Source organism: Saccharomyces mikatae, assembly GCF_947241705.1.
Source record: "Saccharomyces mikatae IFO 1815 strain IFO1815 genome assembly, chromosome: 4".
NCBI classification, from domain to species: Eukaryota; Fungi; Ascomycota; class Saccharomycetes; order Saccharomycetales; family Saccharomycetaceae; genus Saccharomyces; species Saccharomyces mikatae.
Genome location: NC_079259.1, coordinates 482,402 through 508,395, shown reverse-complemented (window position 1 = coordinate 508,395; position 25,994 = coordinate 482,402). Strand labels below are relative to the sequence as shown.

The following is a 25,994-nucleotide window of genomic DNA, read 5'->3' as shown; positions in this document are numbered from 1 at the left end:
TTCCACAATCATTAGCAGAACATGCACATATTAAGGGGCGATTAAAAGTTTGCTTTAAGCGGTTTCTTGAAGTACAGAAAAAAAACTCCGATACCGGATGTATATCAAAGCATCACTACCTTATTTCTCTATTTAAACCGCAGACAACACTAAATTTGCTGTGAGACGTGAATGGAAGGCGATGGATCCTTTCTTAGAGTACAAGTTAGGTAACATTTCATTCAATGATCTTTATAGAGGAACTGTTCAAAGTGAACTTGAGAGGATTCTTGAAGATCCTTTATCAAATATGAAAAATTATCGCTTTAGCAGACGGTCGAGTCATGATCAAAGCAAAGGGAATCTATTGAATATAGGTGTTAATTGTCTTGATATTGACAATACCGGTCAGGTTTTATTAGGAGGTGGGGATGACGGGTCACTTTCTATATGGGGTTTAGATGAAGCATTGCACCAGAATGATGAAGATGAACAGGAGCTGATCAATAAAAGATTAAATTTTATCAAGCGGCAGCCTAATCAAGCAGATAATGAACCGGCTCAATCACTTAGTTATAAAAATAAGGTATCACAAACAAACAGTAGCAACGCTATGAGATTGGTGCACAGTTTTCAAACGCGAAGAAATAAATATCGGATGTATAGGCAATCTAATGCCATGATTTCCAGTCCAAGATCGCACATATCAAATGAAGCTAATTTCGGTAGAGGGGGTAGTGGTTCACTATTCGAATCCGATTCAGACACTTCCATATCTCATCACAGATACGGAATCACCACTTTAGGATGGTACAAAGCAGATAATGGAATGTTCTTTACCGGATCCAATGATAAGACGGTTAAAATATGGGACACAAACAAATTTGAAGCGGTCCAAGATATAAATTTAGAACATAGAGTAAACCAAATTGACAGTAACATTTCCAACGACAATTCATTGCTTGTGGTAGCAAGCGAAGATTATTACCCGAGATTAATTGACCTAAGAACCATGAATTCAGGAATAACCACCCTAGGAATGGGAAATAAGACACGCATGCAGTCCGAAATTTTATGCTGCAAGTTCAACCCCTTTAGAGAACAAATTATTGCATGTGGTGACATGGAGGGTGGAATAAAATTATGGGACTTACGAATGAGGAACAAATTGTATTTAGAATTGAAAAGAACGAAGAAAAAACGCGAAGATTCAAACAATAATGACGATGACGGGCGAAGCGATGTGTACCTTAGTTCCAACCAATCGAAAGCTCATTTAAGATGTTGCAGTGACATTGTTTGGAACGATGAGGGCTCGGAATTATGTTCAATTGGAACGGATGGGAAACTGAATATTTGGAGACCCTTTACAGAAATCTTACAACTAGACGGCATAGCTAGTTATACCCAGTTAGGACCACAGGATTTAAGCCGTATTAAATATAAAAAAAGAGTTTCCCAGAGGCTACTTTGGTTTGATAAGTTTTTACTATGTGCTACTGACAATGGAGAGATAGAAATATACAATACGGAGGAAGAGAAGCTTTGGAACAAGCTCGGATATCCAATGAGTAATCAAGTAAAAAAGAATCTGGCGTCGCAGTGCCAGTTTAGCTCTATGGCAGTGCAAACTAATATGATGAATTCGGTCGGAATCAGATTGTTCTTCGGAACCAACAGCAATACCATTAGTGATGGGGGCTCCATCTTTGAGTGCTCATGAATACTGAAAAAAATGTGTAAAGTAAAATAGCGTGTAACAATACGTCTTAGCGGCTCTTAAAACTAAGCAATTATAAAAGTAAATATTACCCGGAATACATTCAGATCGCTCAGCACGAGAATGACCCTTTTGAATTGTTTCAATTCTAGCAATAACGGGAGTATTTGTGCTGTTCATTGCTTCATTGCACTTCATTTACTCTACCTTTCCCGACGTACACCAAAATATACTGCATTCCTTTATCGTCTCTACATTACTTCCTAGCCGTGGCCTCTTTTCTGACATAATATTGATAAAGTCGTGTTAACTAATTCCGGGCCGAAAGCTTTTTTTTATTCACTCTATTTTTGTTTGTATTTGAACCTACACTGGGTTTTCAAAGAAAGAATCAACCCTGAGATTGCGTGACAAACCTTTTGGAGACAGAATAGGAGAACAACCAGCCATAAGAGAAGGATAGACATATATACACACACTGTTTAAACACCCCTTCAGGTTTTTTAAAGGAATAAAAGGAGAAGACAGAAAAGTATACCATATAGGAGACGCGATTTTCAAACGAAAGCTTGAGAAAGGGTTATCGCTGAAATTTAAGTATAAAGAGAGCAGTCACAACTAGTGTTAGCATCATCTTTATTGTCCCTCAGCTATACCAAAATATAATATCCGCTTTTTCTTTCTTTCTCTATTTTTTCTAACACCACCTCCTGAAAGAGAACTTATTGGTATATTAGATTTACGAAGGTTAACTTTTAGCCGTTATAAGTACAACTGCACATCTGGTATTTTCTGCACAATCGTGAAAAGTGGAAGAAAAAGAAAACAAAAAGATAACAAGCTTGAAGATTATAAATCCTTAAAGGAAGATAGTAGAGAAATAAAGATATAATAGGGAAATTGAAAAAAAAAAATGTCAACAAATTTAGCAAATTACTTCGCCGGTAAGAAAGATCTTGAAAATGAGCATGTAAATAGAAGTGCTAACCATGATAGTAATATTAAGGGTAATGGTAGTGTTGCTGGTAACAATAATGACAACGACAACGAAGATATGGGACCTTCAGTATCAATGGCCGTTCAAGCAAAAAATGATGATGAATTTCATAAATCAACTTTCAATTTAAAAAGAACAAGGTCAATGGGCCTCCTCGATGAATATATTGATCCTACTAAGAAACTGTTAGGAAGATCAGACGACTTATATGATGACGACAATGAATATTATGAAAACTCATCTGGTAATTCTTCAAGCAATTCTTCAGATGATGACTATGATGATGATGATGATGACGATGATGATGACGATTATCAGGACCACTCAACCTCCGTCTCTCCACCACCCCCGGACAACGATAGCTATTTAATCCCACAAGATGATAATGATGTTGTGGTGGAACCAGAAAGACACGTTGATTATCTGTCGCACGAATGGAAGGAATCTGAAATCTCTAATTCTTGGAAATACATCATTCTAAAGAAAAAGAAAAGAGACGTCGATTTGGTTAATGCTGCCAGATTAGAAAACGCCTCATGGAGAACGTGGGCAAAAGCAAGAAACAATTTGAAAACAGTGTCACCTGAAGTAGTTAATTGGTCAAAGGATTCTGACGTTACATGGTTATACGGTCCTATTGTAAGAGATTCTGAAGGTAATTCCAAAAGTGAAGAAGAGCATGATCTGGAAAGGGGTTACGGTTCAGATGATGAAAATTCCAAAAGAATCTCAAAGCCTACTAAAAAACCAAAATTACCAGTGGCTGCTCCCAAGCCAATTTTAAAGAAAAGGACCGTAACAGAAATCATAGAAGATAATGCTTTATGGAAACTGAACGAGGCAAGAAAACATATGACTGAAGTCAAGCACGCTTCAGTAATAATGGATCCCAACGGCAATAAAAATGTCCATGATGACTTCGATGCCCTTGCTGCTCAAGTTAACGCCCAGTATTATCATTATCCTAAGAAACCAGACAATAACGCTAGTTCGAATTGTCAACCTTCAGATAAAAGCAATGGTTCTCCTACAATACCGAATTCTATAGGGACAAAATCAAACAGTGGTGATAAAAATGAAAAAGAAGATTTTCACCTGAAATCGGCACTCCGCGTTCAAAAAAATCAGTCAACGACACAGTCTGACAAAGGCATACTGAAGAATAATACCAATATTCGTGTTGAGGGTCATTCTGACGAAAATCTGGATTCTTCTTTGTGTTCTGATAATAACCGGTTCTTCTCATCCAAATCTTTCACTAATAGAGACGATGAAAATCATTCGTTAGGATTGTCGTCAATATTAACCTCAAGTCCAAGTGAAAAATCCAACAAGTCCACCAAAAATAGACATATACATTTCAATGACAGAGTGGAACAATGTATGGCACTACGATATCCAGCGTCACAATCAGAAGATGATGAAAGTGATAACGGAGGGGGAGGATATGTTGATGTTAATAACAATGCGAACGTTACAACGATAAACAATAACCGGACTCCATTGCTAGCTCCTCATAAAAACTCTTTCTCAGTGAACTCTTCATCTGAGCACCTTCATAGAGATACTAGCGATGACGATATGTCATCGGCATCATCATCGTCGTCTCACTCGGATGATGAGGAAAATGGTGGTCTTTACATAAATGCGAGATTTTCAAGGAGGTCTGATTCTGGAGTTCATTCGCCAATAACAGATAATTCTTCTGTAGCTTCCTCTGCCACCTCAAGATCCCATGTACGTCCCATAATAAAGTTACTTCCTGATACAACTTTAAATTATGGATCGGACGAAGAATCCGATAATAGTGAGTTCAATGGGTATGGTAATGCTGTTTCACATAATGTCAATACCTCTAGAGGCTATGACTACATATATGATTATAATTCGGTTTACACTGGCGACACTTCTAGTTTTCTTCCAGTAGATTCATGTGATATCGTAGACGTGCCTGAAGGAATGGATCTACAAACAGCTATTGCTGATGACAACGCATCAACTTATGAATTTAATAATGCTGTAGAGTCCAAAAAAAAACATGCCCCAAAACTTCATAAAGCTACAACCAATACAAACCGCCAACATGGATCACATATGCTATTATATGACGACGACAATTATAGTTCTTCATCTGACAGCGAACAGCAATTTATTGAAGATTCCCAATACAACAGTAGCGATGATGAAGATGATGAAGTTAATGATGGTCAAGCAGTAGATGATAACAAAGACGAAGGACTTTCACTAAGGAGAACATTGTCATTGGGAAAATCGGGGTCTACTAATTCTTTATGCGATTTATCACAACCACCACTTTCTTTAGCAGTCTCTTGTCAGCAAAAGAATCCCACTAATTTCATAGAGGGTAAAGCCGACGCAAACAAGTGTGCGCAACTGGCTGTTAGACCGTATCCGTTGAAGCGCAATTCTTCTTCAGGGAATTTCATATTCAATTCAGATAGTGAAGAAGAGAGTAGCAGTGAGGAGGAACAGAGGTCAATGCCCAGATCGAATCTGCTGGCCAATCAAGATACTTCAAAAGAAAGTATAACACCAGCTAACATACTGTCCCAAAAGAAAACAGTCATTCCAAAGCAATCAAAGGCACCTGATAATTCACAAAGCTTTAGAATTATAAATAACACTCCTTCATCTGCCGAAGTCGGTTCGAGTGCTGTTGCCATAGAAGGTTACTTTTCTCCAAGGAATGAATCTATCAAATCTGTCGTTTCCGGAGGAAGTACGAAGGACCAACAAAATCACTCAGAAATGGACACCTTGGCCAAAGGATTCGAAAAATGCCATATAAATAATGCAGATAGTTCAAAGGACAGGAGTATTGAAAATGTTCAAAACAGAAGAAAGGAGGCTTCTTTAACAGATTCAAGTAACGAGAGTTTACAAAAAGTGATGCAAAATGCAAAGGGTATGGCAAGCAAATACTTACATTCTTGGAAAAAAAGTGATGTCAAGAAACAAGAAACCGGTAATGACAACAATTGAATCAAAAAAAAAAAACGTTCTGAAATCTACAAAGTGAAAGGAAACAAAGTCCAGGTAGTGTGGACCAGTACCCTCTTTAGGATCCAATTAAGCTGTAACCAGCAGGGAATAGCAAGGACGAAATGTAAACAGTGAAATAGTTTTTTACGTACACAATTAAATTAGCTTTGGGTTTCTAAATTTCTTTATATTTTTATAGTATATTGCACTTACGTATAAGAAGGGCTTGAGCTTCAATGATAGCAAGTGAGTTTTATATGGCAGCATCAAGTCCCAACTACAAGGAACTCTTGAAGTATATTCGTGCTTAGCGATTTTTAGATTAGGCGTTGTCAATGTTTTGCTCTTTGATCTTTAAAGGGTTTTTCCTTGAGAGAAAATATATCAAAATACCAATACAAAAAACAGAACGAGATAATAGTCAGAAATCTTAAGGCGCAGCTCGTAGCCACCATTGATATCATAAAGCGCTACACAAACAATATAGTTTTTGGTTTGGTATACGACGAAATGTCATTAAATGAAGTACCCCAAAATAACGGCCAGGGACTTCGAAAAGTGAATGGTCGTCCCAAAATTGTCGTACCTGAAGGATCGCCCTCTCGAAATAGTGATAGTGCCTCTTTTACACTAGAAGGAGATACCTCCCTTAACGATGACCTACTAAGTATATCCGGTAGTGTTACGCCAAGAGCGAGGAGATCTTCGAGAATGAGTCTTGATTCTATAACACCACGAAGAAGTTTTGACTCCAGGACCCTATCTGTTGCAAATAGTAGATCATTTGGATTTGAAAATGAAACACATAGTGGATCCATGGATTTTTCACCACTAGGGAACAACTCTATCTATGAAATTGTCATGAACACAAGAAGGAAAAACTGGCTTAACTATCCGACTGTTGCTGATATTCCACAGGTTAGTCTGAGCAAAAACGACTTAGATGACCATTGGAAAACGCATGTAAGAGAATATGTCGAAAACATCAAAAGTGAATATCAAATATTTCAAAGCACAAACAATATCAGAAACATGAATCAAACTGAACAACTAAAAGAACTTCGAGACGGCGAAAATATGAACGAGGAGCTGTTTGAAGAGAATATCAAGCAAGGTGACCCTGGACTAATAAGCAGTGTACCTAATTTTTACTTTTCAGACGATTTTCAATTAGATAACCCTCGAACCTTTCATAAGGTATTAGATGCAATTGATTTGTTTTTAACAAAACCAGACATGAAAGTGCAAACACGAAGGGACGAGGCCTTTTTTGAATTAAGAGACAAACTAACCGATTACTTGGATATTGTAGAAACTTTATTAGTAACAGAGATATCCAAATCCTCTCATAAGTTTTTCCATGCACTAAGTGAGGTTGACAGTATTCAGAAAAGGGCCTATGATACGTTAAGTAAGCTGGAGGAGTTGGCACAAAATATCAAGATTATCGACGGGGACAATATTAACAAAAAGATTTCACACCTGGAAATGATTTTTAAAAGAAAAAACGTGGAGAAACTGGAGCAAGGGCTATTGCAGGCAAAATTAGTATTGAACAAAACAGATGAGTGCAGTATAATGTATAAGGAAAACAAATTTGATAACTGTTTAGAACTTATAAAGTCAATTGATCATCTAATAAAAGGGGATGATTCAGTCAACAAAGATGTTCAAAACTGGACACGATCATGGCCTTATAAACTAAGCAATTTAAAAACGATACCATCTTTATCAACAACGAGGGAGTTTTTAACGAATATGAAAATAGAAATAGGAGGAAAGTTTAGTCTGCAATTATCAAACCTACTAATTGATGATTTAAGGTCCTTTTGCCAATCAATCGAACCTAATGAAACATTGTATAGGATACAAACAGGATCTAATGATAAAAAGCAAACTATATTTACTGATAAGTTCTCTTCAGAGATAGGCGAACTAATAGTCAAGCTAAATAGATGCGAAGAACTGACTAGTGCATTCGACTTGTACAGAGAAAAATCTATTATGGAGCTCAAATCTGTTATAAAAATTCATTTGCCAACTGAAAATATACACTCTGACAATAAAGATGTTATTGTCAATACCCATGATGAGAAACAACCTAATAATGGCTCTACAAGCGGATCCAAGCTTTCAAGACTAATAAAGGAGCAAACACCTGCTGAATTTCAGTCCATGCTCTTAAAAATATTCACGCATGCGTTAGAGGCCCTCCGAAGGCTTTACGGGCATCAAAAGTTGCTACTAGATATATCTCTTAACGAGCTGGCATCCGTTAAAAGTCCAAATGAAAACCAGCACAATATGATTACACAGCTGGATATACGTACCGGTATCAACGAAATAATTAGGATTATTCAGCTGCGTACAGGTAAGATCATTGCTGTAAGAAGAGAACTGAACTTATCTCTACGATACGACTATTTCTTGAAATTTTATGCAATATGTGTTCTTTTTATTCAGGAATGTGAAGTACTAAGTGGAGAATTTTTAACGAAATATTTAAGTAATGTTTTAGCATCTCAGATCAAGTATTATGCTAGTGCACAAAGTTCCAAAAACTACCGCAATATAAAAAAAAAGATCGACGCCGAGGAATGGGTACCATATATCGTAGACCCGTCCATCCAGAGCGATGTCAACGATATTGTATCAAGCATAGATATAGACCCATTAAGTTGGACAGCTATTTTAGATATGACAGGAAATTTTAGTGTTCATGAAAATGACATAAGTGACACGAGTAGTGGCAAAAGAAAAAATGAAGGCGACGAAGCATCACAAGGTCATAGAAAATCGGTTGTTGTTGGTGATAAAACGTTTGTCGCAAGCAGCTCCCTACTCGCTGCCATTGAAGTCATTAAGGAGTTAATGGCCCTCTCAATAAACCTTCCCTCTATTTATTTGTCAAATTTTGAGAAGTTGTGCTATGACATGCTACAATACTATAATAATAGCGCCATGGCATCTGTCACACAACCTGGAAACTCGCTTTTAAAAACAGGCAGAAACTTGTCTATTATGGGAGAATCATTGGACTGTCTTGCCGAGTTTGTGATTATCGTTCAAAGATTTTATCAAAGACTCTCCAACTCTAGCAGGGACTTCGAGCCTTTTGATCCCAGCCATTATACAAGCTTATTAGAGCAATACCAAGCTTCATCGAATAAAATATACACGGCCAATGCTCCACCTCTACCTGCATAAACCATGATAAAGAAAACCAAATCTCAAGCTATATACCACTACGTAACTTCTCAAACTAATCTAACTTTGATGTTATCCTTGAAGAAGTTTTCCTTTCTACTATCTCATTTACTTCTTTTTCAGACTTCGTTCGACTAGACGGACGGACAGAAAATGGTCGAACGACAAAATTGAGCGAGATCAAAGGTTTTCAAATATGCATTGGAAGAGAACTTTTACAACAGCTACCAAATCGCGTCCCAATTACCCTGACAGTTGACACAGCTCATCGGCTACAATTTTAACGTAATATCGTTTACAATACAGCTGACATAGAGTAGCACCGTCCATAGAGTCAGCGTCTGTTCCTGATTAGAGTTTGGTGGAAAGATATAACTAGAATGAATAACGTGTCCAATTCTGCCGATTTAAAGTTTCAGGATAACGAACACTCCAAGGAATCAGTAGAAGAAGCGGTACTAAAGTATGTGGGAGTTGACTTCAAGGATCACGTTAAAAAGGTGAAAAAATCAAAAAAAAATAGGAAGGAAGAACATCAAGGTAAGAATACCAATATAGATTGGTGTTTGAAAACATCAGATACAAGCAATGCACATAAATTGAATGAGATAGAAACAGATTCTGTTGCCATGGCCGCCATTGCAGCCGCGTATAATAGTTCAATAAGGGAAAAGGACAAGAGGAGACATCATAAAAATGCTTCTAATACTAAGCAAGAGGGAAAGAAGCATCACAAATCAAGAAAATCCAGAAAAGAAAGAAAAGCGAAAATAAAAATGGTTCTTGACCCGCAGTTAACGACGTTAGATGAAACTATAACAACATCAACATTTTTACCTGATGATCTCATTGCTGAAACAGCTTTTGATGAGTATGTTGATGCTGAAAAGGCATATTTGGTTAAAAGCTCGAACAAACTCTCAGTGATCGACGGAAATAATAAAGATATAGATGTTAATAACAACAGCACCCTTGTTAAGCTCTATACCGATTTAGAGGCGGTTCCAAATGATGGAAGCTATGTAAAGCGGACAGCGAGGATACCTGAAAAGGATGTCAATTCAGATGAGTTAAAACGGACACAAGAGAAAGAGAAGGGAAGTACCAAGTTACTGCGATCTGACATTGTGAAAGCATCGGTAGTGGACGGTGCTATCACAAAATCTATAGGGAGGAAATTCACTTTCAACGAAGAAGAAGCTTTGGACCAATTTATCGAAGAATACATGCAAATAAGAGACTTAAATAGACGCCAAATGTGTGAGAGAATTTGGTCTACCGACGGGGTCATTAGAGATGGGTTTTGGGCAAATTTAAGCAAGGTTTTGCCTTATAGAACAAGGTCTTCGATATATAAACATATAAGAAGAAAGTATCATATTTTTGAACAGCGTGGGAAGTGGACGCCCGAGGAAGATCAAGAATTAGCAAGATTATGTTTAGAAAAAGAAGGACATTGGACTGAGGTAGGAAAACTTTTAGGTAGAATGCCAGAAGATTGCAGAGACCGTTGGAGAAATTATATGAAGTGTGGTTCAAAAAGAGGCTCAAAAAGATGGTCAAAAGAAGAAGAAGAATTACTGACAACTGTGGTAAATGAAATGATCGAAGAAGCACACAATTACCAAAGGATAAAAGAAATCGAGGCTACTAACAAAGATGATATATACAATCAAATGTATACCAGGGGCCCAAAAGGGAAGAGAATTAGCGATAATCCTACTTTTAAAGATATGATTAATTGGACTGTGGTCAGTGAACGTATGGGCGGTACGAGATCTCGTATACAATGCCGCTACAAATGGAATAAATTAGTAACTGATGAAGCATCCAAGAGTATGTTGAGTAATCCTTGTTCCGACAAGAAATGACTCCTAGAACAATTGAAACAACAACCTGAATTAGCTTACTCTAATATTGACTGAAATGGTTTAGCCGCTTCCAAGCCTGGATTTTCCCGTGCTGGTTTTGAAATAAAGCTATTTTACGAGAGGATGAAAGAAAGAGTTTAAGGCCTCAAAGAAAGATCAATTGCTGACACCATTTATTGTTAGAACCAATGAATTAAAAAGAGGAATTTTTGCATATAGGTGTATAAGCGCAATACATAGAAGTGCATTTATTGATTTATGAATGGAAAAAAAATCAAGACGATATAACAATAGAGCATCCATTATGTGGTACATTTTACTTCTTGGAGAATTGGAGATTATTGAATTTATATTTTTAATACATTATACAAATAATTATAAAATAAACAGTTATCTAAGTTTTATCCCGATTTATAATCAGTTTAAAATTTAGCAAATTGTTTGTTAGCCTTACCAGCAGCAGCAGAAACCTTGACAACGTTGAATCTAACAGTCTTGGAAATTGGTCTACATTGGCCGACGGTAACGATGTCACCAACTTGGACACGGAAAGCTGGGGAAACATGGACTGGGACGTTCTTGTGTCTCTTTTCGTATCTGTTGTACTTAGGAATGTAATGCAAGTAAGCTCTTCTGATGACAATGGTACGGTGCATCTTGGTAGAGACGACAGTACCGGTCAAGATCTTACCACGGATGGAAACTAAACCAGTGAATGGACATTTCTTGTCAATGTAAGAACCTTCAATGGCGGTTTTTGGTGTCTTAAAACCTAAACCAGCATTTTTGTACCATCTCTTGGTTCTTTTGGAAGTCTTAACCTTTGGGTTGTTGAAGATGTGTGGTTGCTGAAAAAAAAACAATAATGAAACAAAAGTTAGTAAGTTACTCGCATATTAAATAAAAGAGAAAATTTACTCAATCGGTTGTAAGAGGGATTAACCCTGTATAATTATTCCCTTGATTTTTTGAGCATCCTGTGCCACTGTATTCGCTATTAATCAACAGATATATGCCATTGTTCAATGAAAAGTCCAACTTATCTAATAGTTAGCAAAACGAAACTTCATCAGAATATTTGCTACATTTTCATTTATGTCTAGGCTCTTTTTCTAACGAACATTTTGGAGCTTGGCGAAGTTATTGTTGGTAAATTTTCTTTAAATTCTTTCGGTTCGTTATGGTTGAATGCATACCTTTTGGAAAGCTCTTTCAGATTGAACAGTTAATTCAGTAGACATCTCGCTGGTTACTTAAGTTCCTTTTCGATATTCTAAGTAGCAAATTACAATAGTTACCACTAGTATAGGTACGCCTACTTTAGAGACCGGCTCCATTATAGTCTGTGATCTCGAAAGAAGTGCATAGTTGAGGAAGGCTTCCACAGAGAGCAAGAGTCACCAGGTCCGGGAGTGTTCCAATATGAGTTTGAGCTCCCTGTAGGCGTGGGCAGGTGAACACAGTCACGTCGGGGAACCCAACCAACGGTCCACTTAGGTGAGCCTGGAATTGAGCCTCCAAGCGAAGATATTTTCCGGGCTAAAGTGTCGCAAATAGCGGTGAAACCATCTCAAAAAAATGCAAAAAAAAAAATTCATGAAGGGAAGCCTATTATAAGGAGTGGGTGTAACAATAAAAGGTCTGGGTTATAAAGGAAATATTTTTGTGGGTGAATTTAGAGTCTTTTTTTACGGAACAACTGCTACTACGGTCAAATGAACATTATAAATTGGTAAAGGCTCATTATTTATTTATTTTATTATGCGACCATGTATTTAAGACTATGGAATTATCAACAAAAACATACTAGAAAGAGGTTAGCGAAACAAGAAGGGCAAATATATGATATTTGCGATACGCTATATTTAATTCTTCTTTTTCTTGTCTTTATTAGAGGTCGAATTCTTTGGTAACTCATTGACAAACGGTAAAAACTCTGGTTCACCTGGAATGTACTTTCTCAAGACTTCTGGTACAACCAAACCATCCTCAGTTTGATAGTTCTCCAAAATACAGCATAAAGCCCTTTGAGTAGCGGCTAGAGTAGAATTCAAACAATGCACGTACTTCTTTTCTCTATCACCCATTTTCTTTATACCGCATCTAATTTCCAAATTTCTTGATTGATAATCAGTACAGTTGGAACAAGACACTAATTCTTTATACTCCTTTTGGTATGGGAACCAGGCCTCTAAATCGTATTTTTTAGCGGCAGCATTGTTTAATTCCCCGGAGACAATACCTACGATACGGTATGGTAATTTTAAAGATTTGTAAAACTCTTCAGAGTAAGAGATCATCTTCTCAAACTCTTCCCAAGATTTTTCAGGTTCAGTTAAAACGAATTGTTCAATTTTCTCAAAAGCATGAACTCTGAAAACACCCCAAGCATCCTTTCCGTGAGAACCTGCCTCTCTACGGAAACAAGAAGAGTAACCAACATAATGAATTGGTAGTTGCTCTTGTGGCTTTTCAAACCATTCACCACTATGGTAAGCAGAAATAGGTTGTTCTGAAGTAGCAATCAAGTATTTTTCGTCTTCACCATCGATAACTTTGTATAATTCCTCGTCAAATTGAGATAATTGAGCAGTCTTTGCCATAACCTCTTTGTTCATCATAACTGGAGCTTGCAATGGAATGTAACCCTTAGCAGCTAAAAAATGTAGACCATAGTTGATCAAAGCTTGGTTTAAGAAGACACCATAATTTCTAAAGAAATAACCTCTGTGACCAGAGATCTTTACACCACGATCTGGGTCATATCCATCCAATCTAAGCAAGATTTCGTGGTGAGACAAACTAGCTGGTTTACCAGTTACCGAAGCAATGGGGCCAACTGCTTCCAAGTCTTCTGGTTTCCAAGTGCGAACCAATTCGTTGTTCTCTTCATCATTGGAAACAACAACAGATGGGTGAACAATATTGCCGACTTGAATGACTTTTTTCTTCAAGCCTTTATCTTCTTCTTGCTCCCTTTCGGTTAATTCCTTTTTGTGTTGAGTTAATTTATCCTTTTCAGCCAATAATTCTGAAGCATCTTCTTTGTTCTTAAACTTCAAACCAATATCCTTTTGTAGCTTGTTAAACTTCTTGTTTAATTCGTCAAGTTCAAATCTTGTTTTAACCCAGTCTTTGTAGTCAGAAATAATTTCATCGACAATTTCAACACTGGCATTTCTAGCTTTTTGAGATTGCCTGATTAGTTCTGGGTTACCGCCCTTATCTTCGATGAATTGGTTAATATCCAACATTGCTACTTTTATAGTTTGGCTTATGCCAGTTCGCGGAATGTATTATTTACAGTACACTGTAATCAAAACAATATTTTGTAAAACAGGTATCTTTCAAATGTCATTGAATTGATTCGAAGAAAATATGAAAAAGTGGAAAGAAAAAAAATTTTCACCACGTGATTTTGTTTTTCTTGTGCACACATGAGGAATAAACTAGTACCAAAGTACTAATTGGAAAAAAAGCCAATGAAGTCTCACAAATTTATGTTTAATGTAAGAGTCTAGGGTCTGTCTACTCAGCTTGTTCAAAAGAGCTAGCAAGAGTCGTTCTTCACGTGGGGGCAGATATGCGACTTTTTATAGTTACATAGCCTATATAGTCGAAGCTCACCTGGCCTGCTAACTGGTCAAGTTAAATTTACTCTACCTACATTTACTTTTAATTTAGGCATGGAATTTTTCCTTCGTTCGGTCAACAACACTATTGGGCAGAGCCTAAATATAATGAGCGCTGCAATTTATCACGGTATCAAGTATTTGACCAATATGTATAATGAAATGTACCCGTGTTGGATACTATGGATTATTAACTATATTAATGTCGTAATACGATAATAAATGGCAACGTAAAAACAGCAGGATTAGTAAGTATATTATTATGTACGATTATTAGTTCCCTTTGTAAATTCCTATATCATGACAGAAGAGGTTCTAATATATCTTAATATTCAATAATAATTCCTTTAGAAACAATATAATCCCAACAATCATCTTAAAAGTCAAATAAATCTTTGACCGACTATGCAGTTACAGCTTCAGAGCAATTATAGAACAAAATCTAACCTTTTCCCATTGCAACCACAACATAATAGCAGCAGGAAAAAAAGTATTGCAAACGATCGATACATAATAAATGAGAAAGACTTGAACAATCCTTAGTTTGTGTTGTAGTAGTTGATGACGAACATTCTTTAACATGATACTGATAATGTTGGGTAAATGAATACAAACATTCTTATGATGATACCAATTAAACTGGAGTAGGCAAATTTTAATAATACAATTTCTTGAACTAGTGAGATAGAGATCTATTAATTGACCAGGACTTAGTATATAAGAAGATGAGTTATCACCAAAAGCCTATCATCAATGTTCTGAATTATGTCTGAACCATTGGTTTAACACAACCAAATCAGCGTGTGTTTTATATACCTCTCCTATATAACTTAAGAAAGAACGACTTGTTCTTAATTATTACGACTTACAAAACTACGAATTATCAACAGTTCGAAGATGACTTATCAATCACGTAAAAATTGTGATCTCACATTTATAATTTATTATGATGCAGTTGTTCATGCAGAACACTCAACGGGTTTCGGGTCCAATGGTCCAGTGGTTCAAGACGTCGCCTTTACACGGCGAAGATCCCGAGTTCGAACCTCGGTTGGATCAAACTTGTTTTTTTACTCATTCATAATTAATGAACATGCACTTTTTTTATAAAAGCTGGTCAGGTCACCATAGTGCCTTTTTGGATTCCTTACCGAAGTTACTGAAGTGTTGTTTGGAAATGAGTGTGAACAGGAATGAACGTCACTGTTACTGTTTATGATAAGAATGTCAAGCACAAATTAGAAGAAAATGACAAGAATAATAAGGGTCTCAGCAAAAATGATCAATCAGTATACAATAATGAATCAAAGGGGGGTGACGGAAGTGACTATGCAATGTTTCCCACTAATATTAGGTACATATTTGAAGATAATGATGATGAAGTCGTGAACTCGAGTGACGCTGCTTTAACGGCAGGTATAGACAAGACTGAGGATGAACTTGAAAATGTTATAATTATCCAGTTGGATGAATCAGGGTCTCTTGAAGATATAACGCTGATCAGTGATCAATATGAGCTCTTGTCACACAGGACAAATAGTCTCAGCTTGGAAGAAAATAAAATGAGAACAAATGGCTCACATGGTGATGTTTACAAATCAAATGATGATGGAGAAGGACTCGGCGTTGGTGGTGATAAGTTCGGAATGGATATGGACATAGAACTGGACGTGATTTCTCAATTTTGCGACTTATCTCCTTTACTTGGCGAAATAAGTCTGGATGACTTAATTAAGCTTTATGTCACACAGAATGATCAATTACAAATGATTTCCAATTCCATATGACGGCGAATGAAGCTCGCATGAAACAGGACTCCTATATTATATATATGTTGTTTTTATATTTATGATAATTCTGCAAAATTTGCTGGCATTGGTTTTATTTTGATAGAGTAAAATTTTTCGATTTCTCTCAGCTTTGCTGAGTCAGTTTTAGTGATGAAGTTTATAGCCACACCTTTTCTACCAAATCGACCACTTCTACCGATACGATGGATGTAATTTTCTATTATTTCTGGCAGGTCATAATTGATGACCAAAGAAACTTGTTGAACATCAATACCACGTGCCCAAACATCCGTTGATATTAGTACACGAGAATGACCTGTCCTAAATTCATTCATTACTTTATCTCTTTCCTCTTGTTTCATATCACCATGCATGGAAACTACTGCAAAGTTGGATTGACTTAGCCGCTGAGATAACCAATCTACTTTTTTTTTTGTATTACAAAATATGACACATTGTGTAATCGTTAAAGAGTCGTATATATCACACAGAGTATCGAATTTCCAGTCTTCTTTGTCAACGTTGACGACATATTGTTTGATACCCTCAAGTGATATTTCATCCCGCTTTACCAGGATTTTAACCGGATCATTCATAAATTTTCTGGTTACTTCTAAGATGTCCTTATTCATTGTTGCACTTACAACAACAACTTGACAGTTTTTGGGCAATTTAGCAAAGATATCATATATCTGTTGTTTAAAACCCAGAGTCTCACTTAATAATTCATCAGCCTCATCTAGAACTAACATTTGAACATTCCTTGTCTGCAACATTTGCCTTTTGATCATGTCTAGTACTCTTCCTGGTGTTCCACTAACGACTTGGCAGCCATGTTTTTGCACTTTCTTCAAATCATCTTTCAAAGTCTTACCACCTGTCATGGCAAATGCATTAACATTCATATAATCGCCCAAATTTTTCACTACCTGTCCAATTTGGCTTGCTAACTCACGTGTTGGAGACAATATCAAAGCTTGCAAATCCCTTTTCCTCAAATCAATTGCTTGTAAAAGGCCAATCGTAAAAGTGGCCGTTTTACCGGTACCTGATTGTGCTTGCGCAATAACATCCTTACCCGAAATAATTTGTGTAATGGCCCTCGATTGGATCGAGGATGGTGCGTCAAACCCGTATGAGTATATTCCTCGAAGTAAGTCGTCTTTTAGATTCATACTCTCAAAAGTCGGAGAAACTTTTAGTTTTTTTGATGTTTTAAATTTTAATTTTAGGTCTTCATCTCTGTTAAACGACATGTCTACTGGATTCTTTGATATCTCTACTGTTATTCTCTCAGACAACAATTATTAGTTATTTCCGATGAGAATACTAATCATTGCACATTAAAATGGGTTTATACTTTCATTCTAATTGTATTTTTTTTTTGGGTTCTGTTGCTATTCAGCTCATCGCCTATGATAAAATTTTCAATTCTCGGCATGAGGTCTCGACGGCTGTGAAAATACAGAGTTAAGGTCAACTAATGACTGAACGCTGTCTTGACAGATAATCACCTTCCTTTGTTGGCTGCATCTATAACAGATCACAAGTGACATCCCTTTAATTTCCTTTTCAACCCTGGAAAAGTGGCAAGAGAAATATTACATAACATGGATAAACGAGCTGTTGAAGAAAAAAGAATTGTAATTTCTATCGGAGGAGGACATGCTACGGGCGTTGAAGCAATTGCACTGTACCTACAAAATACATTTAAAAGTATATATAACTTTATCAATATAAGAGTAATAAGCCTAGACAATATGACAGAAGATGGGATCAAGAACTACAACAATAATGACTATGATTTTGACAGCATTCTCGATCTAATATATGAAAAGCATGCCGTGACTTCGCAGAATGACATGATTCAACATGATTACGAAGACCCAATAGATTTGATAATAGTATGTGGCTGCTATGCTCTATACGATAAACGAATCAACGATATTTCTCAATTAAAAGTATACTTGGATAGCGATGCCGATAAAAGGTTAATTAGCTTAATCAAAAAGAAAAATGTAAAAAGTAATGAACAGCTAGCCCAGTTGATCACTGAATACATGGACTATTTGCGCCCGGAAATGCAACAATATATAGAACCCACCAGAGCTTTTGCAGATTTGATTATCCCTTCCACGAATGAAAACCTGGGGCGTGCCATGCTTGTGGATGGTATAGTCAAAACGATCGAAGAGACTAAAAACCAAATAGATGGTAATAATTCGAACAATAAAATACGCCCGCGTTTATGGGATTTTGAAGCTGAGATAATGGACTTGGAGAAGGATAGATATTACGATCTCTCGTGAGATTTTGCCCTTTTACATCCCCGCAATTGTATCGCATCATTGTGATAAATATTAGCACTCATCATACAGGTTTTATAGATTTGTTTAAGCATATATAATAGAGAAACCGAACCTATGCATATCAGTTCCTTCTTCCGTTTTTGGCATTCCTCTCTCTAGATACACTAGAACATGCCTAATACTAGCTGAGCTTCCACTTAGGTTGACCCTGTCTAACATACTTACTTATCGCGATGACTTCTTTCAACAGGGCGACTCTGCTCGGAAGCCCTGACTCGTGTTTTCTAGAGTGAAGAGCATGCGAAAAAGGACAAAATGATCAGATCCTGCATATATAAGGACTACGAATCCAAAGAACCTAAATATGCTAATCATTGCATATATCTGTATATAGAGTCTTGTAAGGTACAGACAAAAATGCCTGTAATCAAGAATCTTGTGTTTAAGAGGTTCAATTCAAATCTAAAGAAAACAGCCCTTCATGATCTTCATGTGTCATTAGGTGGTACAATGGTGCCTTATGCAGGTTATTCCATGCCTGTGTTGTATAAGGGACAAACTCATATCGAATCGCATAACTGGACAAGAAACAATGCCGGTTTATTTGATGTTTCTCACATGTTACAAAGTAAGTTATCTGGCCCACAATCCGTTAAATTTTTACAACGTGTTACGCCTACAGATTTTAATGTTTTACCTGTAGGGTCGGGAACCTTAAGTGTTCTATTGAATCCGGAGGGTGGTGTGGTAGATGATACAATTATCACGAAAGAAACCCAAAACAATGAGTTTTATATCGTGACCAATGCTGGTTGTGCAAAGAGAGACACCGAGTTCCTTCGCGGTGAGCTGCAGAATGATCCTACTTTAGATTGCCAATGGGAAATAATTCAAGGTAGGTCGCTATTGGCACTACAAGGCCCTAAAGCCAAGGATGTTCTGGGACCACTTCTGCTAAAATCAGCTCAGGGGAAAGATTTGAAAGAATTATTTTTTGGACAGAGACACGAATTTCCGTTGAAGGATGGTACTTTAGTTCAAATAGCTAGAGGCGGGTATACTGGTGAAGATGGATTTGAAATCAGTGTTCCAAACGAGAAGGCCGTTAAATTTGCAGAACAACTTCTGGCTAATCCAGTAATGAAGCCCATCGGGTTAGCCGCCAGAGATAGTTTAAGATTGGAAGCTGGCATGTGCTTATACGGCCATGAATTGGATGAAAGTATCACCCCAGTAGAAGCTGCGTTAAACTGGGTGATTTCCAAGTCAAGAAGAAACATAGTAAATGGAAAAGACAGGTTCAATGGATATGCCAAGATAACGGACCAGCTAAACAATAAGACTTACAGCAAGGTACGAGTTGGATTCAAATACTTAAAGAAAGGACCTGCTGCTAGGGACGGTGTCAAGATCTTCTTGCCCGATGCTCAAACAGAAGTAGGCCTAGTAACATCAGGTAGTGCATCTCCAAGTTTAAGCAACATCAATATCGGACAAGGTTATGTGCAGAAGGGCTATCACAAAAAGGGCACAGAGTTGCTGGTTCAAGTAAGGAATAAGTTTTATCCGATTGAACTTGCCAAGATGCCTCTTGTACCTACACATTATTACAAGCAGTAGACCTTCATCGGGCGCAGAATAAAACGACCAAATAATCTATGTCCTTTTTCGAAGAAAGAAAATGATGGAGATAGTTTAATATGTCACTTTAGATAAACAAACATACAAGACACGTATACTCAATTGCTCTATATTTCTATATTCACACAGCCTTTTGTATATCTTAAGGTCAGTTCACAACCTTCTGCCCCCTTCGCGTGGAGACAGAAACTGAGATTGGCTGAGCGGTTATCCTTATTAGAAAACACTCCAAATCTACTTCTCAGAGTTGGGGAAATGAATAAACATGTTCACATCTATGTTTCATCATTTAGGAAAGATGAGGAAGCATCAAGAGACCCATAAGCGTGACATTTATCAAAAAACCAGCAATGTATTTATTAAAGGATTACAAAGGTTATTCATTATTTGCCTGTTCCTTTTAGGTTCACTGAGTATCGTGATCTTTCAGGTCTGTTTGCAGCTGCTTCTTCCCTGGAGCAAAATTAAGCTACAGAATGGTATGAATCAAAGTAAGAAAGCCTTTATCATTTTATTGTGCTTGATTTTAAACATGGTCGCACCCTCTTCTTTGAATGTTACTTTCGAAACATCGCACCCATTAAAGATTTCATCTAATACGATGTCGCACTTTAAATTTAAAGACAGAGCTATAATCATTGCCAATCATCAGATGTATGCAGATTGGATTTACCTCTGGTGGCTTTCCCTTGTCTCAAATTTGGGTGGTAACGTCTTCATCATTCTGAAGAAGACTTTAAAGTATGTCCCGCTATTGGGATTTGGCATGCAGAACTTTAAATTTATATTTTTAAGTAGAAACTGGCAAAAGGATGAGGAAACCTTGACTAACAGCTTGGTTTCCATGGACATGAATGCAAGGTGCATGGGGCCCCTTACGGATTATAAGAATTGTTACTCCAACACAAATGAATCTGTTGCCGCTTATAATTTAATCATGTTCCCTGAGGGAACAAACCTAAGCCTCAAGACAAGAGAAAAAAGTGAGGCATACCGCCAAAGAGCACATTTGAGTCATGTTCAATTAAGGCATCTCTTACTACCGCATTCTAAAGGTTTGAAGTTTGCACTGGAAAAGTTAACTCCTAGTTTAGAAGCAATTTATGATGTCACTATTGGGTATTCTCCTGCATTGAAAACAGAATATGTTGGCACCAAATTCACATTAAAGAAGATATTTTTAATGGGTATATACCCAGAGAAAGTAGATTTCCATATAAGAGAGTTCAAAGTAAATGAGATACCCTTACAAGATGATGAAGCTTTTTTCAATTGGCTGCTGGATGTATGGAAAGAGAAAGATGAACTACTCGAAAACTATTACAACACAGGTTATTTTAAAGGTAATGACAAAAACAAGAATCCATCCGCCGTAATTACCAAACAAACAAAAGGATTTCATCATGACTCCCTGGCACCCTGGATTCTTTCGTACTACTGTTTTTTCGCTTTTCTTATCCTTTTATTTACAATGAAAAAACTTCTCGAGCTAACCTTGAGTTAACCACAGGCATTCTCATCTTTCCCATATTTTTAAATCTATTCAGATCAGGCACTCGCGACAATGGAGTTATATACTTATATAAAAAATAGTTGCTTTCATGTTATTAAAGACGCTTCTTTCGAACTCATCGCCGGAAGTGTTGCCGCCCCCCTCAACTTCGCGCCGTTTCGCTTTTTTTTTTCAGTACAGGATCAAGACAAGAAACACTTTTCTCTTCTTGTTTTGTCTCTGTTGGCTGGATATTATCTCCAACAAAAGGGAAAATCCGAGATTGGCTTATAATATTAGAATCGTGTTTCATTTTCTTTCTTTTATTTTGTACATCTTTCTGTCTTCTCAAATTTTCTTTTAATTTTTTTGTATATATAGAACTAAAGCTAAGAGACTATGGATACCTCTGACGAAATTCATGATAAAATACCCAATACATTGAGAAAACAACAGCAGCACTTACACGAAAATGAACCAAAAGAATGCGTAACAACACTAAAAGATCTTAACGTACCCGAAACGAAAAAGCTTTCCCCCGTATTACATGGCAGAAAGGCAAGTACATACTTAAGAATTTTTAGAGATGATGAATGTTTAGCCGATAACAATAATGGCTCAGATAGTAACAATGGCGGATCTCTGACATGTGCGGACAAAATAACAAGGTCGGAATCAACTTCTAAATCAATATCGGAAGCATTACAATCTTCCGGTAAAAAAAAAAATTCAGAGGCTTCATCTTCATCATTGTCAAGTTTTATTTCATCTCAGCACGAGGAAACCGTATTAAAGGGCAATAAGCACGTGGCACATAGCAATAATATTAATAAGAGGAGGCAAAAAACTGATGAGGACGTTGCAAAACAACAATCATACCAACCACATGTGACACATCAACAAACTCCTCCAGAATCGATACAAAATATAGATGAGGCGTGCATCTCGCCCAAGTCCACTTATCAGAACACTCTACATGGAATATCGGATGACTTAACATTAAAGCCTGTTTCTTCCGCAACTTACTATCCCCACAAAAGTAAAGCGGACCCTACCTATGAGGAAAAAGATAAAATGGAAAATGATACCGATACTATTCAACCTACCACCATAAGTTTTGAATCTAATGTAGCAACGCTTCCCAGAACGTATAACAGGCAAACTTTCAAGGTCAAGACTCACTCAACTTTATCACAGTCTTTGAGGCAAGAAAATATCAATAATCGTAATAATAAAATAGTTCAACATTCTGTACAACAAAATAAACCAATCAAAGAACAACCCAACCTTTTTGTTCAAGATAAAGAAGACGAGCAAGCGGAGGGAGAAGAGGATGAAGGTGAGAATGAACATAGGGAATATCCCCTGGCAGTGGAACTAAAGCCATTTACGAATAGAGTAGGAGGTCACACAGCGATTTTTAGATTTTCTAAGAGAGCGGTTTGCAAGGCTTTGGTTAATAGAGAAAACAGGTGGTATGAGAATATAGAATTATGTCATAAAGAACTCTTGCAATTCATGCCACGTTATATTGGTGTTCTAAATGTTAGGCAACATTTTCAATCAAGAGATGATTTTTTAAGCGATCTAGATCAAAAGAACAACAGTAACGAAAAAAACAAAATGATAGAGGATAGCCAGAACAACGATGATGTTGCGCTTAGTGTAGAACCTACTGGAACTCCTTTAACTCACATACATTCCTTCCCCTTGGAACATTCATCGAGGCAAGTGCTCCAAAAGGAGCATCCTGAAGTAGAACCAATTCATTCTCAACATGTCAAAAGGTCACTGTCGAGTTCCAATCAACCTTCTTTATTACCCGAGGTAGTTCTAAATGATAACAGGCACATTATACCGGAATCGTTGTGGTACAAATATTCTGACTCTCCTAATTCGGCACCAAATGATTCATACTTTTCTTCCTCCTCTTCTCATAACTCGTGTTCCTTTGGTGATCGTGGCAATATGAACAAATTAAAAAGACGCGATTCTGGTTCTACAATGATCAATACTGAACTGAAGAATCTAGTCATAAGAGAAGTATTTGCACCAAAATTCTTTCGAAGGAAGAGGAATATCAACACGATTGCGATAGGAAACCATGACGCGCGCTCCGATTCCAATCCATCTTTTCTCACACAAAAATCAAGAGCCTCGTCCCATGATGCATCGAGTGCCTCCATAAAGACTCTTGATGTTTCCTCGTCACAAGCGAACATACAGATAGATGACCCAAATGTCAGTCCGAATATACATGGTCCCTTCTTGAAAAAGTCGCTTCATGAAAGAATATCTAATGCCTTAGAAGGATCACATTCAGTGATGGATTTGAAGCAATTCCACAAAAATGAACAAATCAAACATAAGAACTCATTCTGCAATACTTTGTCCCCTATTCTCACTGCAACTAATTCTAGAAATGATGATGATTTTGTTTCTTCTCCAAATTGTATCAGTAATACACAAGAGGGTGTCTTTGATATGGATGAAGATACGGGAAATGAAACAATAAAGATGGATAATCATAACCGCCATGACAGCGGCGGTAAGGACATAATTATAAAATCTTTAGGATATAACGTTTCGAATGATTATAGTCATCATGACATTGAATCAATCACGTTTGAAGAAACATCCCACACCATTGTTTCAAAATTCATTCTATTAGAAGATTTAACAAGAAACATGAGCAAACCCTGTGCTTTGGATCTAAAGATGGGGACAAGACAATATGGTGTAGATGCTAAAAGAACTAAACAACTATCACAACGTGCGAAGTGCTTAAAGACAACGTCTAGGAGATTAGGTGTTAGGATCTGCGGACTAAAAGTTTGGAATAAAGATTATTATATCACAAGAGACAAATACTTCGGTAGAAGAGTAAAGGTTGGTTGGCAATTTGCTAGGGTTCTTGCAAGATTCTTGTATGATGGTGAGACGGTCGAAAGTTTAATTAGGCAAATTCCAAGACTAATCAAGCAATTAGATACTTTATATTCTGAAATTTTTAATTTGAAAGGTTACAGATTATATGGTGCATCTTTATTACTAATGTATGATGGTGATGCTAATAAATCAAATTCTAAAAGGAAAAGAGCCGCTAATGTTAAAGTCAATTTGATCGATTTTGCACGTTGTGTGACTAAAGAAGATGCATTAGAATGTATGGACAAATTTCGTATACCCCCAAAATCGCCAAATATAGAAGATAAAGGGTTCTTGCGAGGCGTGAAGAGCTTAAAGTTTTATCTGTTGCTAATCTGGAATTACCTGACTTCTGATATGCCATTAATTTACGATGAATCAGAAATGAGTAACATGATCAATAAAGAAACGAATTCGAATAGTTCTGCTTTCGCCACCGGTTCGAAAATTAAGTTTAACAATAAATGGGATTGGTTAGATGAATTTGACCAAGAAGATGAAGAAATGTATAATGATCCAAATAGTAAACTAAGACAAAAATGGAGGAAATACGAGCTTATTTTCGACGCTGAACCAAGATACAATGACGATGCTCAAGTTAGCGATTGAAAAGGAGGGAAATAATGAAATTTTTTTCAATTGCGCCATTCCCATCCGTAAATGCATTTACCTATTCCTGTCTTTTATTATTTTAATTGCATAAGCCATAAATACACACTGAGCATAGCATATATATGTATACATATATATATGAAAAGACAAACGAATGTATTCTGTATGAAAAGGTGGTCACCACAACCCGTTCGTTGGAAAGTGTGCTTCCGGGTAAAGACCAAAATCGCGAAAATACTATTTATTAGAACAAACAACTGCTGCCAATATGGGGAGTACATAATCACAGGAGTGTGGAAAGGATCCGTGAAGTGGTGGAACGCGTGTCATATATATGTACGTATGATGGCTAGTACATCTAATGATGAGGAAAAGTTGTTATCAATGACTGATAAGTACTTCATTGAGCAAAGAAATATAGTGTTGCAAGAGATCAACGAGACTATGAACTCGATCTTGAATGGTCTGAACGGTCTTAATATATCGTTGGAAAGTTCAATAGCTGTGGGGAGAGAATTTCAATCCGTTTCAGACTTGTGGAAAACATTTTATGATGGATTAGAGAGCATACCTGACGAAGTGCCCATTGACGAGCAACCTACATTATCTCAACCAAAAACAACGACAAAGTAGAGAATTCTGATACTGTCTGCTTTTCTTGGTATTACCCATATTTGGGGGGGGGGGGGGGGGGGTTAGTGGCAAATTAGGTAAAGAGTATGTAAGATATAAGCTGTAATCTAAGCGTAAAGGTAACTAAGTCGCGAACAACTTTTACAAATTGATAAATGTGGGGAGTTGGAACTTCTAAAA

General features: G+C 36.9%; 13 protein-coding genes and 1 non-coding gene across 14 annotated transcripts; 11 read left to right on the top strand and 3 right to left on the bottom strand.

Moving 5' to 3' along the window:
• Window positions 1–181: 181 nt before the first annotated feature.
• Window positions 182–1,702, top strand: RAD28 (Rad28p; the record flags this gene model as incomplete). Its single annotated transcript, XM_056226793.1, has 1 exon — window positions 182–1,702. The coding sequence occupies one exon, from the start codon at window positions 182–184 to the stop codon at window positions 1,700–1,702; it is 1,521 nt and encodes a 506-aa protein (XP_056081033.1).
• Window positions 1,703–2,612: 910 nt separating this feature from the next.
• On the top strand, window positions 2,613–5,699 carry REG1 (protein phosphatase regulator REG1; the record flags this gene model as incomplete). The annotated part of the gene is made up of 1 exon (XM_056226791.1): window positions 2,613–5,699. One exon carries the CDS (start codon window positions 2,613–2,615, stop codon window positions 5,697–5,699), a length of 3,087 nt encoding a protein of 1,028 aa, XP_056081032.1.
• A 510-nt stretch (window positions 5,700–6,209) lies between these two features.
• VPS54 (Vps54p) lies at window positions 6,210–8,906 on the top strand (the record flags this gene model as incomplete). Its single annotated transcript, XM_056226790.1, has 1 exon — window positions 6,210–8,906. The coding sequence occupies one exon, from the start codon at window positions 6,210–6,212 to the stop codon at window positions 8,904–8,906; it is 2,697 nt and encodes an 898-aa protein (XP_056081031.1).
• A 380-nt stretch (window positions 8,907–9,286) lies between these two features.
• On the top strand, window positions 9,287–10,777 carry NSI1 (Nsi1p; the record flags this gene model as incomplete). The annotated part of the gene is made up of 1 exon (XM_056226789.1): window positions 9,287–10,777. The coding sequence occupies one exon, from the start codon at window positions 9,287–9,289 to the stop codon at window positions 10,775–10,777; it is 1,491 nt and encodes a 496-aa protein (XP_056081030.1).
• Window positions 10,778–11,199: 422 nt separating this feature from the next.
• RPS11A (40S ribosomal protein uS17) lies at window positions 11,200–12,018 on the bottom strand (the record flags this gene model as incomplete). Its single annotated transcript, XM_056226788.1, has 2 exons — window positions 11,200–11,625; window positions 11,974–12,018. 2 exons carry the CDS (start codon window positions 12,016–12,018, stop codon window positions 11,200–11,202), a joined length of 471 nt encoding a protein of 156 aa, XP_056081029.1.
• A 624-nt stretch (window positions 12,019–12,642) lies between these two features.
• SES1 (serine--tRNA ligase SES1) lies at window positions 12,643–14,031 on the bottom strand (the record flags this gene model as incomplete). The annotated part of the gene is made up of 1 exon (XM_056226787.1): window positions 12,643–14,031. One exon carries the CDS (start codon window positions 14,029–14,031, stop codon window positions 12,643–12,645), a length of 1,389 nt encoding a protein of 462 aa, XP_056081028.1.
• A 1,363-nt stretch (window positions 14,032–15,394) lies between these two features.
• Window positions 15,395–15,468, top strand: Smki_4.trna6V. The gene has a single exon. It is a non-coding gene; the product is annotated as a tRNA-Val (tRNA).
• A 134-nt stretch (window positions 15,469–15,602) lies between these two features.
• On the top strand, window positions 15,603–16,196 carry ATG31 (Atg31p; the record flags this gene model as incomplete). The annotated part of the gene is made up of 1 exon (XM_056226786.1): window positions 15,603–16,196. One exon carries the CDS (start codon window positions 15,603–15,605, stop codon window positions 16,194–16,196), a length of 594 nt encoding a protein of 197 aa, XP_056081027.1.
• A 59-nt stretch (window positions 16,197–16,255) lies between these two features.
• Window positions 16,256–17,455, bottom strand: FAL1 (ATP-dependent RNA helicase FAL1; the record flags this gene model as incomplete). Its single annotated transcript, XM_056226785.1, has 1 exon — window positions 16,256–17,455. One exon carries the CDS (start codon window positions 17,453–17,455, stop codon window positions 16,256–16,258), a length of 1,200 nt encoding a protein of 399 aa, XP_056081026.1.
• Window positions 17,456–17,809: 354 nt separating this feature from the next.
• On the top strand, window positions 17,810–18,508 carry DAS2 (putative uridine kinase DAS2; the record flags this gene model as incomplete). The annotated part of the gene is made up of 1 exon (XM_056226784.1): window positions 17,810–18,508. The coding sequence occupies one exon, from the start codon at window positions 17,810–17,812 to the stop codon at window positions 18,506–18,508; it is 699 nt and encodes a 232-aa protein (XP_056081025.1).
• A 417-nt stretch (window positions 18,509–18,925) lies between these two features.
• GCV1 (glycine decarboxylase subunit T) lies at window positions 18,926–20,128 on the top strand (the record flags this gene model as incomplete). Its single annotated transcript, XM_056226783.1, has 1 exon — window positions 18,926–20,128. One exon carries the CDS (start codon window positions 18,926–18,928, stop codon window positions 20,126–20,128), a length of 1,203 nt encoding a protein of 400 aa, XP_056081024.1.
• A 298-nt stretch (window positions 20,129–20,426) lies between these two features.
• MLG1 (putative acyltransferase) lies at window positions 20,427–21,653 on the top strand (the record flags this gene model as incomplete). Its single annotated transcript, XM_056226782.1, has 1 exon — window positions 20,427–21,653. One exon carries the CDS (start codon window positions 20,427–20,429, stop codon window positions 21,651–21,653), a length of 1,227 nt encoding a protein of 408 aa, XP_056081023.1.
• Window positions 21,654–22,040: 387 nt separating this feature from the next.
• Window positions 22,041–25,178, top strand: KCS1 (inositol polyphosphate kinase KCS1; the record flags this gene model as incomplete). Its single annotated transcript, XM_056226780.1, has 1 exon — window positions 22,041–25,178. One exon carries the CDS (start codon window positions 22,041–22,043, stop codon window positions 25,176–25,178), a length of 3,138 nt encoding a protein of 1,045 aa, XP_056081022.1.
• A 51-nt stretch (window positions 25,179–25,229) lies between these two features.
• On the top strand, window positions 25,230–25,814 carry DAD1 (Dad1p; the record flags this gene model as incomplete). Its single annotated transcript, XM_056226779.1, has 1 exon — window positions 25,230–25,814. One exon carries the CDS (start codon window positions 25,230–25,232, stop codon window positions 25,812–25,814), a length of 585 nt encoding a protein of 194 aa, XP_056081021.1.
• Window positions 25,815–25,994: the final 180 nt, after the last annotated feature.